Raw genomic sequence first — 16,706 nt, 5'->3', positions numbered from 1 at the left:
GGTCCACAATCTCTGCTCAGATATCTCTGGATATCTGGTTGTATATTCATTTCTTATGATGCTACCGGCATTCATCTCCCCCAAATGGTGATAGCACATTCAACCAGATCACAAGCAACCTCCACAGTGTTATTTAAGAATGTGCCAGTATCTGAGATATGAAGCCCATGTAGGGGGCTGACAGTATATACATTTTCTGAACATTACACTATGATCCATGCAGCGAGATCCGATGTGGCATTTGACACGGCAGCACTGGTCTTTAGTTCTAGAGTGAATTCTGAAGATCCCTCCTCCTTCTGGGGATGCTGCTCAAAGACGAAGAAGCGGTTACACATCTTGTGTAGTAATTGCAGTTCTTGAAGATGTGTGTCTGTATGGGTGCTCCACTACCGGCCCTCCTCCTCCTCTGCCTCAGACTGTCCTCTAAGGGACATTTGGGTGGAGAAGGAACCGAGGGCAGTTCTACCACATACTCCTATGTCGCCTCGGTGTCCAGCACAAGGAGGCATAGGGTACATATGCTTGCCAAATGGACGCTGCTAATGGAAAATTGCGGAGCAAGGATCGTGCGCACCTGAAGTGGAGACCCCATAAAGATGCACATCTCAAAGGAATGCAGTTATTGCATAAGATGGGTAACCTCCTCTTTTGGTGCTCATCAGAGTCTACCTAGTGGAAGGCTCTAGGGCCCTGTTGGAAAGGGGAGGGAGATGTGAAGTAAGAGGGGAGCCATGTTCCTTTTGGTGCCTTTTTCTCACATCTGAACTCTCAGAATGAAATCTTGTCCTGATGCTTCTTGCCATTAAGTTTCAAATAAGAATCCAAAATATTTGTTGTGTATTTTGAACCAAATTATCTGAGGTTTGCTCATTAATACATGAACCTCCATTTTTCCCTTTGTAAATTGAGAGCACATATTAAAATCGCCCAATTCTCTTAGTAAAATCAGCAGCTGAATTTCATTGATAGACTGAATGACAACCAAGCCTTTATTTGGTAAAATCCTTTACATTCTCGGGCAGTCTAACAGAATAATATTCCTAGACAGTTTCTCCCCTGGGGAGTTATGGTCCTTTTGATTCCATTCATAAAATCTGAAGAACTGTAGGAAGCTAAAGAAGAATTGCTTTTATTTTTGCAGTTGTAGAGACTTATCTTGGCTATTTTTTTATACTCTACAGATCATCTCATAACTTTACCCCATGTGCAAAAGTACTTAAAGTCTGTCCGCTACATTGAGGAACTTCAAAAGTTTGTGGAAGACGACAACTATAAGTAAGTACCATACTTTCTTCCACCTCTACATATATTAATGGAAGATGGCCTGGCTATTAGCTTGAGTAGGAGTTAGACAAAAAATCTCTGATAGAACTGTAAGTAGAGGGTTTTTTTTAACATTTTTAAACTGAGCTGATATTGTCAGGACATCTGAGTGAAACCCCAGCTGGCAGTAGTCCTTATGACTCTTAACATCAGTTCCAAAATTGTATTTCTTTTGCTTTTGCAAAGGCAAAAAGAGATAATAATCAAGTGTCTGTCTTATTACAGTGTACCCTTGTACTGGGAATGGCACTCAGGATCCCTAAAACTGGATGTTTCCTTGCAAACTGTTGGCTTGGGATGCAAGCTGGACCCAAGCAAACAGTATCCATTTTAATACAGCTAAATGTAAAGTATAACTAGGAACAAAGAATGCAGGCCACACTTAAAGGATGAGGGACTATATCCTGGGAAGCAGAGAGTCTGAAAAAGATGTGGGGCAGTGGCGAATAATCAGCTGAACATGAGCTTCCAGTGCGACTCTGTGGTAAAAAGGGCTAATATGATGCTTGGATGCATGAACAGGGGAATTTTGAATGGGAGTAAAGTGGTTATTTTTCCTCTGTATTTGGCACTACTGCAACTATTGTTGGAATACAGTGTCCAGTTCTGGTGTCCACAATTCAAGAAGGATGTTGATAAATTAGAGAGAATTCAGAGAAGAGCCATGAGAATGATTAAAGGATTAGAAAACATGACCTGTAGTGATAGACTTGAAAAGCGCAATCTATTTAGTTAACAAAGAGAAAGTTAAGGGGTGACTTGATTACAGCCTATAAATACCTACATGGTACACAAATATTTAATAATGTGCTCTTTAGTCTAGCAGAGAGAGGTCTAACGCGGTCAAATGGCTGGTAGTTGAATCTAAACAAATTCAGAATGGAATTAAGTCATAATTTTTTAACAGTGAGTAATTAGCCATTGGAACCAATTTACCAAGAGTTGTGGTGGATTTTTCCATCACTGACCATTTTAAAATCAAGATTGAATGTTTTTATAAAAGTTCTGCTCTAGGAATTATTTTGGGGAAATTGTATGACCTGTGTTATACAGGAGGTCAGACTAGATCAGGGGTAGGCAACCTATGGCACGTGTGCCGAAGGCGGCACACAAGCTGATTTTCAGTGACACTCACAATGCCTGAGGTTCTGGCCACCGGTCCGGGGGGCTCTGCATTTTAATTTAATTTTAAATGAAGCTTAAACATTTTAAAAACCTTATTTACTTTACATACAACAATAGTTTAATGATATATTATAGACTTATAGAAAGAGACCTTCTAAAAACATTAAAATGTATTACTGGCATGCAGAACCTTAAATTAGAGTGAATAAACGAAGACTTGGCGCACCACTTCTGGAAGGTTGCTGGCCCATGGACTAGATGAACAGAATGGTCCCTTCTATGAGTTACTTAATGCTATCTGAAATGGTGTACACAATATCTGTTAAATACAACTGAATAATTATACCAAGCTAATTCACAACAAACAAGGCTCGCTTTGTCAGGCTACTACTTTCATGTGTCAGGTGTGTGTAAAGCAGCACTCACTCAAGAGGCTGAGGTCAAGAGCAAATCAACATGCCAGAGTGAAAGAGGCCGCATATACACATTCATTTTCCAGAGTGGGGAACTGAAGGGTCCCTGTGTCACTTCTGCAATCCTCAGGATCATGTATGTGCCAGTCTAAAGAATGGGCTAAACTGCATCAAACCAAACTACCCTGCATTTATTTCTCAGATACAGCTGAGCTTACTTCAGTTGCTTCTAGTATTAAAGAGTGGTACTAAGCTATCATGCATATATCTGTTGCTGCTAGTGTAGACATTGTTAACAGAAAGATCAGTCTCTTCAAAATAGGCAAGACAGATTTGAAGACAATGAGTATGAAACAAAATAGTGACCCTTCCTATGGGTTTCCAAATACCCTATGTTTGGAGATACCTCAGATTTCTAAAGCTGTTATACTCAGCTCTACTTCAAACCAGTGCATATAGACTACAGTTCCTCAGCCAAACAGTAATTGAGACAAACCATTTGTGATAAAGTATGGAATAATTAATTTTGCAGTGTGGAGCCATATAAAAGATGAATATGTTTGGAGTTTTACTCTGCTTCAGATGAGAGAATCATTCTAAAGGAAATAACATACAAAGCAGACATTCTTCTGGGACTGATACCAGAACTGCATGAATGTGTCCAGACAGACTTCAAATGGAGAGAATATCCTCCATAATCTGTCCCATTGCCTAGGATAACCTCCAACTAGAGGAGCCAAATCAACATTGTCCTATTCACTGCAGAAGATCAGCCTTGTTTATGGTTCTGACACGTTTATTGTTTTTGGATCAGGGGATCAGATTAAAAACAGATCTAGGAACAGTGATATTTTATGTTATAATTCTGCTTATTGTTTTGCACAGTCTTCCAAATGAAAAACCCAACATCTACAAAACGTTTTTCAAATACATCATATATTATAAAAAAGGAGAATTTCTACCATTATATTAATAGTGGGATTTGTGTGTTCATTGCCCTCTCCTCACATCATATGTGCAACACAAACAGAAAGAGAGAGGAAAAGACTTGCCTGCTGTGCACACAGATACACACTGAACACTTGCACATTATATGTTCTTGTACAAATTAAGTACAGTGTGAGCTCTATATTAAAAGTAATCTGACTTTTCATATGTGTTTGCCTCTGAATGTTAAAATTTAGTAAGCAAGAGATTGTATTTACTTATTTCCAACATGATTAGCATTTTACATTAAATGAAGGCAGGGAGAGCGGAAATTTATAATCTAAATTGCAATAGGGAAAATTGTAGTTAGTGTGTGCTTTACAGCTCCTGGACTGGCTGCCAGCAAATGAACATATTGCTTAATTTAATTTTTGGACAGGCTTTCCTGTTCATGGTACAATGTTGAGATTATTTAGACAGTAGTTTTTCATTAGTTCTAGTATCTTTGCAAAAGTGAACAAAATAAATGGTCTTTATAAATATTTAGTGCCATGACATAATACTTGGATGTACTACAAATCATGAGTAATTTATATTTAATTTTTTGAAGCCACTTTTAATCCCAGGATAGGTTTTGCTAACAACAGCAAGAAGTATTTACGTATATTTTTAGAGATAATTCAATACTAATCCTTTCATCTGGATACCTGCGAAAATGCATTTTCTGAGGACATTTACTAATTTTCTTCATAAGCATGAGTATGTCTAGTGAGAGTTCAGCTGAAGCCAAAGGAAAGATTCAAAGTGAAAGGAAATCAGGGCAGAACTTGATACCTAATATGGTAAAGGTCACTGCAGTTTCTTTGAGAGCTTGCCTATGTCTCTTACACTGTAAGTGTGTGTGCATCTTGTGCACCGGTGCCAGAATGTTTTCCCTAGTGATACCCATATAGGCATAGCCTTGCACAACCCAAAGCTCCTTGTGCTGAAAAGTGAAGGTATAAAGGGCAGAGTAGCCCTCCCCCTATTTCAGTTCCTTTTTAGCATGCATGGTTGATACTGTTGTTTGTTACTACCTAGTGGTACTCAGTTTTTAGTTATTTTCTGTTTGGTACTACCTAGTGGTACTCAGTTTTTAGTTATTTTCTTTCATTTTTATTTATTTATTGTTTCTTTTGAAAAATTTTAGTTTGATTATGCACCCCATGAGGTCTCTGGACCTTATTTGTACTAGGGCCTATGCCCAGGTTCCCAGGGTTAAACCTAGTGTGGGATGTAAAAAGCCTATGCCTGTTAGTGACCCTAATTCCCTCTGTCTCAAGTGTTTCAGTGAGAGCCAAGTTAGAGGCCGTGCTCTGTTTGTCATGACTTTAAGAACAAGACAAAGAAGCTGAGGGAAGAGCACCTCTGATACCTCCAGATGGAAGTTATCCTTAGGCTGGCATCATCACCCCCTCGGTCCTCCAAGGAAAGTCTTCAAAGACTCTTTATCAGAGTGCTCCCCCAGAAGGTCCTGCAGAAAGAGGGCGCAGGAGATCCTCAACTCTAGTAACATCATCTTTGAGGCCCAAGACTTCAGACCAGTCGTGGCCTCAGAAGCATAAGCAGAAGTTGGCTTCTGGCTCATCGAAGTCTTGGGTCAGGGACTCTTCCATGGAAGGCAATGGGATGCTGCTGTGCAACACTGCAGCACCGCATCTGCCAGCAGCATCCAGTAGACATACGGTGACATTGAAAAAAGGCAAGAAACGATTTTTTCCTATTTCTTTCACCGGGGGCGGGGGGGGAGGCAGAATTGACGACACATACTCTGAACCATCCGTGACAATGTTTTTGACCCTTCAGGCATTGGGAGCTCAGCCAAGAATGCAAATGGTTTTCGGAGGCTGCAGGAACTGTGGGATAGCTCGAGTCCTCAGTCCCCCCTCCCTCCCTCCGTGAGCATCCATTTGATTCTTTGGCTTTCTGTTACGCTTGTCACGCAGCACTGTGAGTCACTGCTGTGGCCTCTGTCTATCATAGCCTTGGAGATTTTTTCAAATGCTTTGGTATTTCATCTTTTGAAACGGAGTTCTGATAGAACAGATTCATCTTCCCGTACAGAGATCAGATTCAGTATCTCCTGTACGGTCCATGCTGGAGCTCTTTTTTGATTCTGGGACTGCATGGTCACCTGTGCTGATCGAAGCTCCACGCTGGGCAAACAGAAAATGAAATTCAAAAGTTCGCTGGCTTTTCCTGTCTACCTAGCCAATGCATGCAAGTTCAGATTGCTGTCCAGAGCAGTCACAGTGGTGCACTGTGGGATAGCTCCCGGAGGCCAATACCGTCGAATTGCGGCCACACTAACCCTAATCCAAAATGGCAAACCAATTTCAGCGCTACAGATACGGGTATTAAGAGCCCTTTATGTCGATATAAAAGGCTTCATTGTGTGGATGGGTGCAAGGTTAATTCGGTTTAACGCTGCTAAATTCGATATAAACTCATAGTGTAGACCAGGTCTGAGAGTGGTAGCAGTCTGCTGATACAAGAACTTACACAGCATATGAGGAGAACTGTAGGGAGGCCAAGTGGTCATCTATTCATGCCTTCTCAAAATTGTGCAAGTTAGACATTCAGGCACTGGTGAATGCCGCCTTTTGTGCTCTGTGCGGTGGAGTCTTGGTAAAATACAAGGAATTTACTACTCTGTGAATAGTTCTGAAGGCATACTGCATCATAGATTCACAGAGTTTAAGGCCAGAAGGAACCATTAGATCATCTCATCTGAACTCCTGTACCTCACAGACCATTAAATTTCACTTGGTTACTCCTGTATTGATCCCAATAATTTGTATGTGATTGAAGCACATCTTCCAGAAAGGCATCCAGTCTTGATCTGAAGACACTAAGAGGTGGAAAATCCACCACTTCCATTGGTAGTTAATTCCAATGGCTAATCACCTTCGTTAAAAATGTGTGCCTTATTTCTAATTTGGATTTGTCTTGCTTCAATTTCCAGTGATTGTTTCTTGTTATGCCATTCTTTGATAGATTAAAGAGCTCTTTGTTACCAGATAATTTCTCCCCGATGGTACTTTTATGCTATACTCAATCTTTCAATCACTTTTTTGCTAAGCTAAACAGATTCAGCTGTTTAAGTCTTTCACTTTAAGGCTTTTCCTTCAGATCTCAGATCATTTTGGGGGGGTCTTTTTTCTGCACCCTCTCCTGTTTTGCTATATTATTTTTAATAAGAGGACACCAGAACTGGACACGGTATTCTAGTATTGGTTCCACCAATATCACATACAGACTAAAACATTTCCCTACTCCTGCTCACTACTCCCCTGATTATACAGCCCAGCATTGCAGTAGCCCTTTTTGTCACAGGATCACACTGAGCGCTCATATTCAGTTGCATGTATATTACATCTGAACAACAACCCCTCCAATCAAACTTGAAATCTCATCAAAGAATGAAATCAGGTTTGTTTGACCAACTCTGTTTTTCATAAAACCATGTATCAGTATTAATTATATTTGTATCTTTTTAATTCTTTATCAACTTAATTGCGTAACAGACTTTCCACTATTTGCCCAAGACTGATGTCAGTCTAATTGGCCAATGGTTACCCACATCATCCCATTTGCCTTTTTTGAATATTGGCAGAACATTAGCAATCTTCCAGTCTTCTGGAATTTCCCCTAGATTCCAAGATGCATTAATAATTAAGATGAGTACCCCAGAGATCTCCTTAGCTAACTCTTCTAGGGCTCCTGGATGCAAGCCATTCATGCCTGCTGATTTAGAAATTCCAGTAGTTAATTGATCTGAATCCCTTGCAAATGAAAGATAATGGGAAAATGTAATATGACTTACCAAAAATTGCCTTCTTCTGAGTTACAAGGCCACAGACCTTACCTTGCTTGGAGTATATTGTTGCCAATGGGCTAAAACTGCCATTTAGTTCATTCCGAATTGGTTCATAAGGCTGTGCTATGCAGTAGGAATTCACAGTTTATTAGTACAGTGTTTTAAACTCATTAAAAATTTTAAGGCCACTGGGGATATTGTCCTTTCTTTGGAAGCTCTCTTAACTGGTGGATTCTTCAGTTTAGCTGGCCATACCCTTTCATGCCAGTGACTGACAGATGCAACTCTGCCTACATAGCTGGACACAGGCAAAAAGTCAATTGGCTAATGTATCTGTGGACCTTGTAAATTAGAGAGAGGACATTTTTGATAAGTCAAAATATATTTTCCTATTCCATAAGGGCTCCCTAATGGAAATCCTATTTACTCCTTTTACCCTGGATCATCTCACAGTCTTAACTGGAGAAAATGTGCTTATTATGTTTTTTACAATTATTTACCTTTTGTCTGTTAAAAAGAATGTAAATTTGACTTAAATTATAATAACTTTTATGAAGTACTCAGAAGAGGAATAGTGCTAAATACAAGTATTATACATTGTTGTTGTTTGGTTTGCATGTTGTCTGGGTTTTTCCTGTGCTGGCATCTGATATCTTTAGAAGCTATCCATTCATGCTAAACATAGCTCATATGCCATTAAGGACGTTTTCAGTGAAAGTCTTCAGTTTTTCTGTGTGTATCTTGACTTGCACTGAACAGCTGCGAAAGAAATCATCAGCTACTGCCTGTGTAAGCAATATAGCTTTTGAAATCCTGCTAACCTTGGAACATCTGTTTCTTTCCATTTCTTGAGTCTCCTGACTCTCAGTTGAATTTTACCTCTTGCAGATTTTAAAATGCAAACAAGCTCTTGAGCCCCTAATTGACAGAATAATATTGGAGGGAGTCATAGTGCTTCTGGAGTGTCCTGTCTCCTTCCTGACTGCTTTACCAGTAGTGCAGGTTTATTTAAACTTTCCCACATCTGCCACTGAGTACAGAGTGCTTTTTGAGTTTTTTCAAGCTGCAGAACTGAGCACGCAATTGAATTTGGCGTACTCAACACCTGAGTTACCAGCAAGAAATCTTATTTCCTCCTATAGAAAAGAATCTTAGTTTTCAACCTACTATAACGAACAGAAAGCTGAACATGATGCCACAGATCCCACAGAGCCTTTCAATCCTTGCCTGCCTAAAAATTGATCAGAAAATGGTTAGGTTTGTGCCTATTATCACTATATAGAAAGGGCTGCTTGCCCAGATTTGATATAGGCTGGTGGTAATGGTTTTCTTCCATTGCTTGGGGTGGGAGCGGGAGAGGAGGAAGAAATAAATGCCTCCTCTCTCCCCTTGGGTCCATGTGCTGGTGGAATACAGAGCAGTAACCAACCTTCTCAATCTGTCAACAGCCTTTGACACTGTCAGTCATGCTCCTCTTCTCGATATGTTGTCCACCTTTGATTTCTGTGATTCAGTCCTCCCTTGGTTCTCGTGCTGTCTCTCTAATCACTCCTTCAGCATGTCAGAGGATCCTCATCCCTTCAACTTTGGCGGGAGGTTTTACAGGCCTCTATCCCCTTGTCTTCTCCATCTGGATAATATCATCCACTAACACAAATTCCACTACCATCTCTGTGCTGAGGATTCTCTGATTCACTCTCCTTACTCTGGACCACTCTACTTCTATCCACGCTAAAATCTTGGCCTGTCTTTTTTTAACATGCGCAATTTCAGCTTTACACAGTCGGCAAAAACAAGAAAAAAAACAAAAAAAAAAGAGAAAAATCACAATTTAAATACTGTTTCTGTAGTGCAGGCGATTCCACCCGCCATTACACTCAATGTAATTTTGACTATACGCGATTTTTGCTTTACGCGCTGACTGCGGAACATAACCCCAGCGTAAAATGAGACAGACCTGTATTTCCTTATGGATCACTAGCCATCACCTCCAGCTCAAAGTGAGTAAAACAAAATTCAGGCCTGTAACCTGGGTGCCACATTTGACTCAGTCCTTTCTCTAGGTTCTCATGTCTAAGCTATTCCTAAATCTTAATAATTCTTTCTGCATAACATCTCTAAGATAATGGCCTTTCCTATCCATCCTCACAGCTTAAACTCATGTCCAGGCTCTCATCATCTTGCACCTCAGTTGCTACCACATCCTCTTAACATTGACATATCTCATTTTTCCCACTCTTATCCATTTTGAATACTGCTACAAATACCATTTTTCCCAGCCCATCATTTTGACCTGGTCATCCCCTCTTTGGCTCCCTTTTCTCTCAGTTAAATATAAGCTGATTATCTTCACTTTCATGGTCCTTTATGGCCTATCCTCACATTTCCTATAATTTCTCATTCTCTCCTGCCTCTACTCACCCAATGATGCCTGCCTCCATTGCTCACTTGTTACATTTTCAAACAGACATCTTTGCGCTTTCTCCCATGCTCTCCCTCGTGCTTGGAATAGCTCTCCATAAACGTCTGCAAAGCCACCTCATTGTCCTCCTTCAGATCTGCTCTTAGAACTGTCCTTCACCAGGATGTCTGCAAAAACTTGACAATGGTTAGCCCATTGGTGTTCTGAGACCAATCCCTATCATGCTGACCAATGGTGCGTCATTGTTTCTTTCTGCCTCCCTGTCAGTCTATATTCACCTGTTGTCTCTTGTCTTATATTTAGACCATAAGCTATTTGGTGCAGGGCCTGCCTTTTTGTCCTGTGTTTGTACAGTACCTAGCACAATGAGGTCCTGGTACATGACTGAGGCTCCTCGGTGCTACTGCAATACAAATTAATAACCAGTTGCTCTCCCCTTAGTGCCTTGTGCCTGTGAGAGACAGAGGGGTAACCAGCCTCCTGCCCCCCACAGAGACAGAGGAATGAGTTGCATGCTTGTATTCCACCAAAGGATTCAAAGTGACATAGAGATGCCTTAGGGAAACAAGATGATAATCTCATCTATTTATCTGGTAGTCATTGTTCTTATTTTAAGATACTGAGAGGCAAAATGAATGTACATACTTAGCAAAGTAGTTAACTTGTTTTCAAAGAATATTAATAAGAAAAGTGTTGGGTTCACACTGTCAGAGCGGGCTCGAAGGAAAGAAGTGAGACCTCTGAACTGAGGGCTAGTAGGGGACTAGTGCTGACCAAAAGATGGTGCCTACTGGGAAGCAGACCTGGCCAGGGAGTGCTTACATAAAGCAGCTCTGCCACACAGTGGGTCCTGCCTGCTGAGCAACTGTTGAGGTGGTAGTAGGAATTAAAACTGCTCCTCACTCTTAGGTCAGGTCTACACTATGGGTTAAGTCAACCTAAGTTACACAACTCCAGCTATGTGAATAATGTAGTTGGAGTTGACGTACCTTAGGGTGACTTATTGCGGTGTTTACACCACACTGGGTCGACAGGAGAAACTCTCCCGTCGAATTACCTTATACTTCTGGTGGAGTATTGGAGTCTACGGGAGAGCGATTGGCAGTGGTTTTAGTGGGTCTTCACTGGATCTGCTAAATCGACCCCCGGTGCATCGATCGCCACGGCATCGATCCTCGGTAAGTGTAGACAAGCCCTTAGAAATGCTAGTAGGAAGTAACAGAAACAGCCTTTGGGGTGGAAGGATGGCGCTAACAGTTAAATGACAGCCTGGCACTCAGGAGACCTGGTTCACTTCCAGGCCATGCCCCAAACTTCCTGCCTGACCTTAGGCAAGTCAGTTAAACTCAGGTCCTGTCTGTGAAATGAGAACTGTTCTGCCCTACCTTCCATGAGTATTAGGCCAATAAAATTCATCGATGATTGAGGCACTTGGATACTATAGTGGTAAGGATCAGATAAATATCAAGGGACCTTGCTAGCACAATTGCAATGAATCTCCCACAAAAGTTAAGTTAAATGAGGGTAGCTTCGCTGGTTGTTTTTTCCAATTCTTGTTTACATTGTCAGTATACAAGATTGTGAACTTAATAGTAAGTGAAAAGTCACTGTTATTACTCTCTGGACTGCTGGTGCAGTGCATCCAGTTGTCCCTCACTTGAGACTTCATCCCACACAAACCTAGGGCTTTTTCTTTTTAACTGATGACAATTATTCTAGAATTAAAATGCCAAGTAAAGAAATATAAGTGTTATAGCAATGTATTGATGCCAGTGAAATACCCATATTTAAGCCTTCTAGCAGCTTCTCTGATTTGGGAGACTTTTGATCCCACCTGTGGGTATTAGCAGGTTGAGAGGGATTGCTGCCTTGTAGCAGTTAACCTTCTCATTCTCATTTTCTAATACACCACTAACTCGATATAACGCCACCCGATATAACACAAATTTGGATATAACGCGGTAAAGCAGTGCTCCAGGGGGGTGGGGCTGTGCACTGCGGTGGATCAAAGCAATTTCAATATTAACACGGTTTCACCTATAACGGTAAGATTTTTTGGTGCCCAAGGAAGCGTTATATCGAGGTAGAGGTGTATTCCCACTGTGACAGAGAGGGACTGTTTCTTGCTGCATAAGAGTAACTTTGGTATCATGCTTTAATGGGATGACCAATAATATGGGAAATAAGGACTTTCCACAGCGCTCTTGGACTGAGTGCCTGATACTGCATCTCCTTCTTCATTGTTCCCAGGTCAGTAATTAAGGAAAAGCTAAAGTCCCCAGAGCTGGTTTCAGGTAGCCTGGCACTGAAATTCACACTTGTCTGGTCAAAGACATAATTAAAAAAAACAGAATTATATACACTGCCTTTACATCAGAGCCACATAGGCCCATATTTTTAAAGGAATTTAGGCATTGCTCTGCAAGTGACTTAGCATCTGTGTCCCATTTTCAGAAGTGACTGGAGCCTGAGACTTAGGCTCCTTGGTACCCAAGTCACTTTTGAAAATGGGACTTAGCTGTTAAGTCACTTAGGCCTTACGATGCTGAGTGGAGTAATGCCTTAATACCTCTAAAAATCAGGCCATAGCATCCACATCTTGTATGTTTTATTTCATTGCTCACATTCAGCACACCAATGAAGAAGTGAGCCTAGTACTTCTCCAGTTTACCAGTTGTCAATTTTTTATTCTAATCTGTGATTAAAGACAAGTTTGGTTAAAATAAGGTATATTCTTTTCCCTTGTAAACTGGTAATTCAGATACTTTGCAGCTACCCTAAGGTTCCTGATTCAATAAACCTCATCTTGCTTTGATAAAAAATGGACAATGATCAGATTTCTGGCTTAAGAGTTTATATAGCACCCGTCACAGGTTATCTAAGCATTCTGTTCTTTATTCTTTTGTCCTGTCTTTCTGGAAAAAATAGGAACACATTGAACATTCCAATAAAATAAACAGAAAGAAAACTGTTTCCATGTTAAGGAAAGTCACCCACACAGTATGTAAAATTGTCTTGGCAAACATTGTAGACCTTAAGCGGGGAGTCAGGAAAGGAAGGGGCCCACCAACAATGTAACTGAATTTCAGAGAGAGAGAATTCCTCTGTTTATTAGCCAATATTTAGGGGCAGATGGCCCTGTTTGAGTAAACATGAAGCAGCTATAATAATTAATTTCTTACATACTGAATCTCTTACATCTGTAGATCTCAATGTGTTGTACAAAGGAGTCAGTATTATTATTAACGTTTTACAGATGGGGATATGAGGTACAGAGAGGTGAAATTACTTGGTCAAGGTCACTTGCAAGCTAAAGTTAGAGCCAGGAATATAACTCAGGTCTCCCGAGTCCCAGTCCAGGGCTCTAACCTCTAGCCCACATTGCCATCCCATGAAGCAGCTTTTGTAGAGCTTTGTTCTTAGTGTACATACAAAGCTCAATAATTACTACTGAAGTCACATCATCTGGGAGAATTCCTAGGGCACTTAATTCCACTCATATATCAGTAATACTTCCATATCAAGTTCAAGTTCATCATCCTCTCCTACAAGATCCAGTGTAATCTTAATACCACAAACTACATTCTCTGCTCCCCATCTCACTTAATCCTCTTGTTTTGTCTTAGTTAGAATATTAAAGTACTTTATGGCAGGGACTGTGCCTTATTTATGCTTGTAAATTATAATGTAAATTAATAGTGCTATAAATATTTGTAATTACAATTACTAGTATCTATATTCTAGAGAAAGCATATAGGAATTAAATGGCCTCTTGGGAAAAGGGTTAGGAAAATAGATGTAATGGATTTAATGGATATGCAACATTAATTTGATACACTCTCACTGCCTCACACTCTTACCATCGCATTGGAAACAAGCATTTTGAACCACTGAATAGTTTCATTCTGAGAACATTATGATTGTTTATATTTAGAATTCCTTTAGACTCTGTCTCAGTTGTAAGCAGAAACAATATATAGTTGTCACAGTCAGCAGCCATGTGAAATCATTACCCTTTTATTTTTAATTGATCACAGACACAGAGCATTGATGTAGTGAAGTTATTACTCCTGCACCATAGCGGTTCATCAGTTCATTCCAGCTTTTGCTCACCGTATCATAGATCTTAGCTCTTTAATTATAAGTTTGGTGTTTATTTTATGCTATGTGCCACTGTGGATAGTTTTGAAGTAGAAAGCAAAATAATTTGTCTTTGAAAAATACAGCATTGATCAAGGCATTCAAACATGAACCAGAAACAGATTAGAGTTCTGAAAAAATAACAATGTGAACCAGATAGTTCTTCTTCCAGAAGGTCATGTCCCATAGCTCCTACTCTCTCCCTAGAAGCTATAATTGTTAAACTCTAGTCAAGGATGAACTCACCTTTAGAGTTATCAGGAAAACATGAAATAACCACTGTGGTTAAGTCTGTGTGAATCTCTAAAGTGAGATTTGGAACATGATTTAGATTTAAAGGGACACTGTCAATTTAGATATCACACTCGTCTCTGAAATTTTCGTACCTAGGGGTGTTACAAATAACACCTAAGATTGCTCCAACTAAAAGAGTACAGGAAACATATCTTTGTTTTCCTTTGGCATTTGGCTGCAGTTTCTAGATAAACAGTTTGACTGATGCCTCTGTTCATTCACTGTCTATTTGCTTTGTGTGGGTCTTCCACACAACAGCAGGAAATAGAAAAACATTCTTAAAAATAGGAAAATACTGTAAATGACAAAATTGGAGAGCATGCCACTTGAAAATACTTTAACTCCAATTTAAAATTGACTAGATTTTAAGTTGACTGTTCCTTTTACGTTCTGTGTAAACAGAATCATTTCAGAAATAAATTGAGAAAGTTTCCTTGATCATTTCAGCAGAATGCAACAGTGCTTGTACTCTTGCCAGATGTTGACAAAAAGCTGCTAGATGCTGTCTATAAATGGGTGCTCTTCTACGCCTTGTCACACAAGGTACATAGGTCCTGGTTCAGCAAAGCACTTAAGCATATGATTAAGCATACTTAAGGACTTTGATGAACAAGGATGGACGTAAGCAACTTATAAATGTGTTAGCGAAAATCTGGCATGAAATAGCAGATTCATTCTCTTATTAACACACTTTAACCAGTCACCCTTTGCCTGTTAAGACTAAGGCCCCCATTTTTGCAAGACATTTAAGCATGTTGTTAACATTAAGCATGTACTTAAGTCCATCTTTGTTCAGCAAAGTATTTTAAGTATGTGCGTAAAGATAAAGATATGCTTAAGTGAATCAGGACCTATGTACTTACTATAAATTAAAAGTATCTGTAGAACTCTCACTACTGCCTCCCTAGAGTGCTCATTACACAGAGTGACTGACTGTGTGTCTTACTGTAGTGTTCTATATGCTGACTTGCTAGTGCAGTGATCTAGGAATTCAATCCTGCATCCTTCACTGTAGAAGTTCAAATCATAATGCAAAATCAAACAATAGAAGGTTAAATATTTTCCCATAGATTTTATTTCTTTGTGCAGAACCAAAGAACTCCATACTCCTTCCTGAAGCACACTCTTGTTGAGCTCAATAAGAGTTTGCACACATAAGGAACTCAAGATTGACTCCATCAAAAGTAAGAGTGATTCTTCTTTGAGTAGTGTCCCTATGGATGCTCCACTGTAGGTATGTCTGCATGCCTTCGCTGCTGATCGGAGAACTTCGGTAGCAGTGTCCAGTGGGCCTACATATGCATTGTCTCTCCTCGTGCTGTGCCATGAGGCTAGCCTGTAATCACAGGCTAACCGTCCTCAGTTCCTTCTCAGCCATCCCTGGCTAGAGACAGAGCCCTTAGCTGTCCGTTAGTGGATTGTTAACTCTCCTTTTCAGTTGCTAATTTTTATCTTTTAGAAACCCTTTAGCCTTCTTTTGACTTTTATTTGACCATGCCTTAAACAACAATAATAACAAAAAGAAGAAAGAAAAGATTATGTTCTTGTGGTGACCCCTGTGGGCTGGAGGCAGGGGGGAGACAAGGGCATGCCTAGCTCTCTGGGCTTCAAGAAGTGTTGCACTTGCAGCAAGGCAATCTCGGTCACGGCAAGCACTCCAGGTGCATTCTCTGCCTTGGCGAGGGCCACAGCCAACAAAAGTGTTCCCTCTGCCAGCAGCTGCAGCTGAGGTCTGCCAGGATAGAGAGCTCTGCCAGAAAAACATCTTTATGGAGGTGGCTCTACAACACCAGCCCTCAGGCAGACATGAGTTTTCCGCTCAGCCTTCAACTTGAAGGCTAGTGGCTCGAAAAAATGGTCTGAGGATTCCTCTCACAAGTCAAAAAAGAGAGTGGGAAGTCCCCTCAACGAGCCCAGGGATAGTCAAAAGCCATCACCATCTCGCTCGGTATCCTCTGCACCATTGTCACCAAGATCGTCCAGCACCTATGCCTCCTGGTGACTGTCAGTGTTCGGTACAGTTGATAGGCCCATGAACACTTTGGGCACAGGCACCGAATCTTCGGTACAGAAATACAAGGACAAATGCCCTAAGATGCTCCTGGTACACGAGCTGTCATCTGCCAGCAGCATCGGCCCATCTGGCAACCGAGAGATCAGTACAGGCAAGGTCTCCATCTCCCCTGGCACCGCCTACAAC

At 40.6% G+C, this 16,706-nt stretch overlaps 1 protein-coding gene across 1 annotated transcript in view; it reads left to right on the top strand.

Moving 5' to 3' along the window:
• Positions 1–16,706, top strand: part of RALGPS1 (Ral GEF with PH domain and SH3 binding motif 1) — a 356,681-nt gene that overhangs the window by 250,372 nt on the left and 89,603 nt on the right. Inside the window, exon 12 of the mRNA XM_050926720.1 lies at positions 1,185–1,278. Within this exon, the coding sequence (XP_050782677.1) occupies positions 1,185–1,278 (94 nt within the window). The remainder of the gene's footprint in view (positions 1–1,184; positions 1,279–16,706) is intronic.

This window comes from Gopherus flavomarginatus, chromosome 17 (genome assembly GCF_025201925.1).
Source record: "Gopherus flavomarginatus isolate rGopFla2 chromosome 17, rGopFla2.mat.asm, whole genome shotgun sequence".
Lineage (NCBI taxonomy): Eukaryota > Metazoa > Chordata > Testudines > Testudinidae > Gopherus > Gopherus flavomarginatus.
Note: the sequence above shows the minus strand (reverse complement) of the source record. Positions and strands in the feature narration are given on the sequence as shown.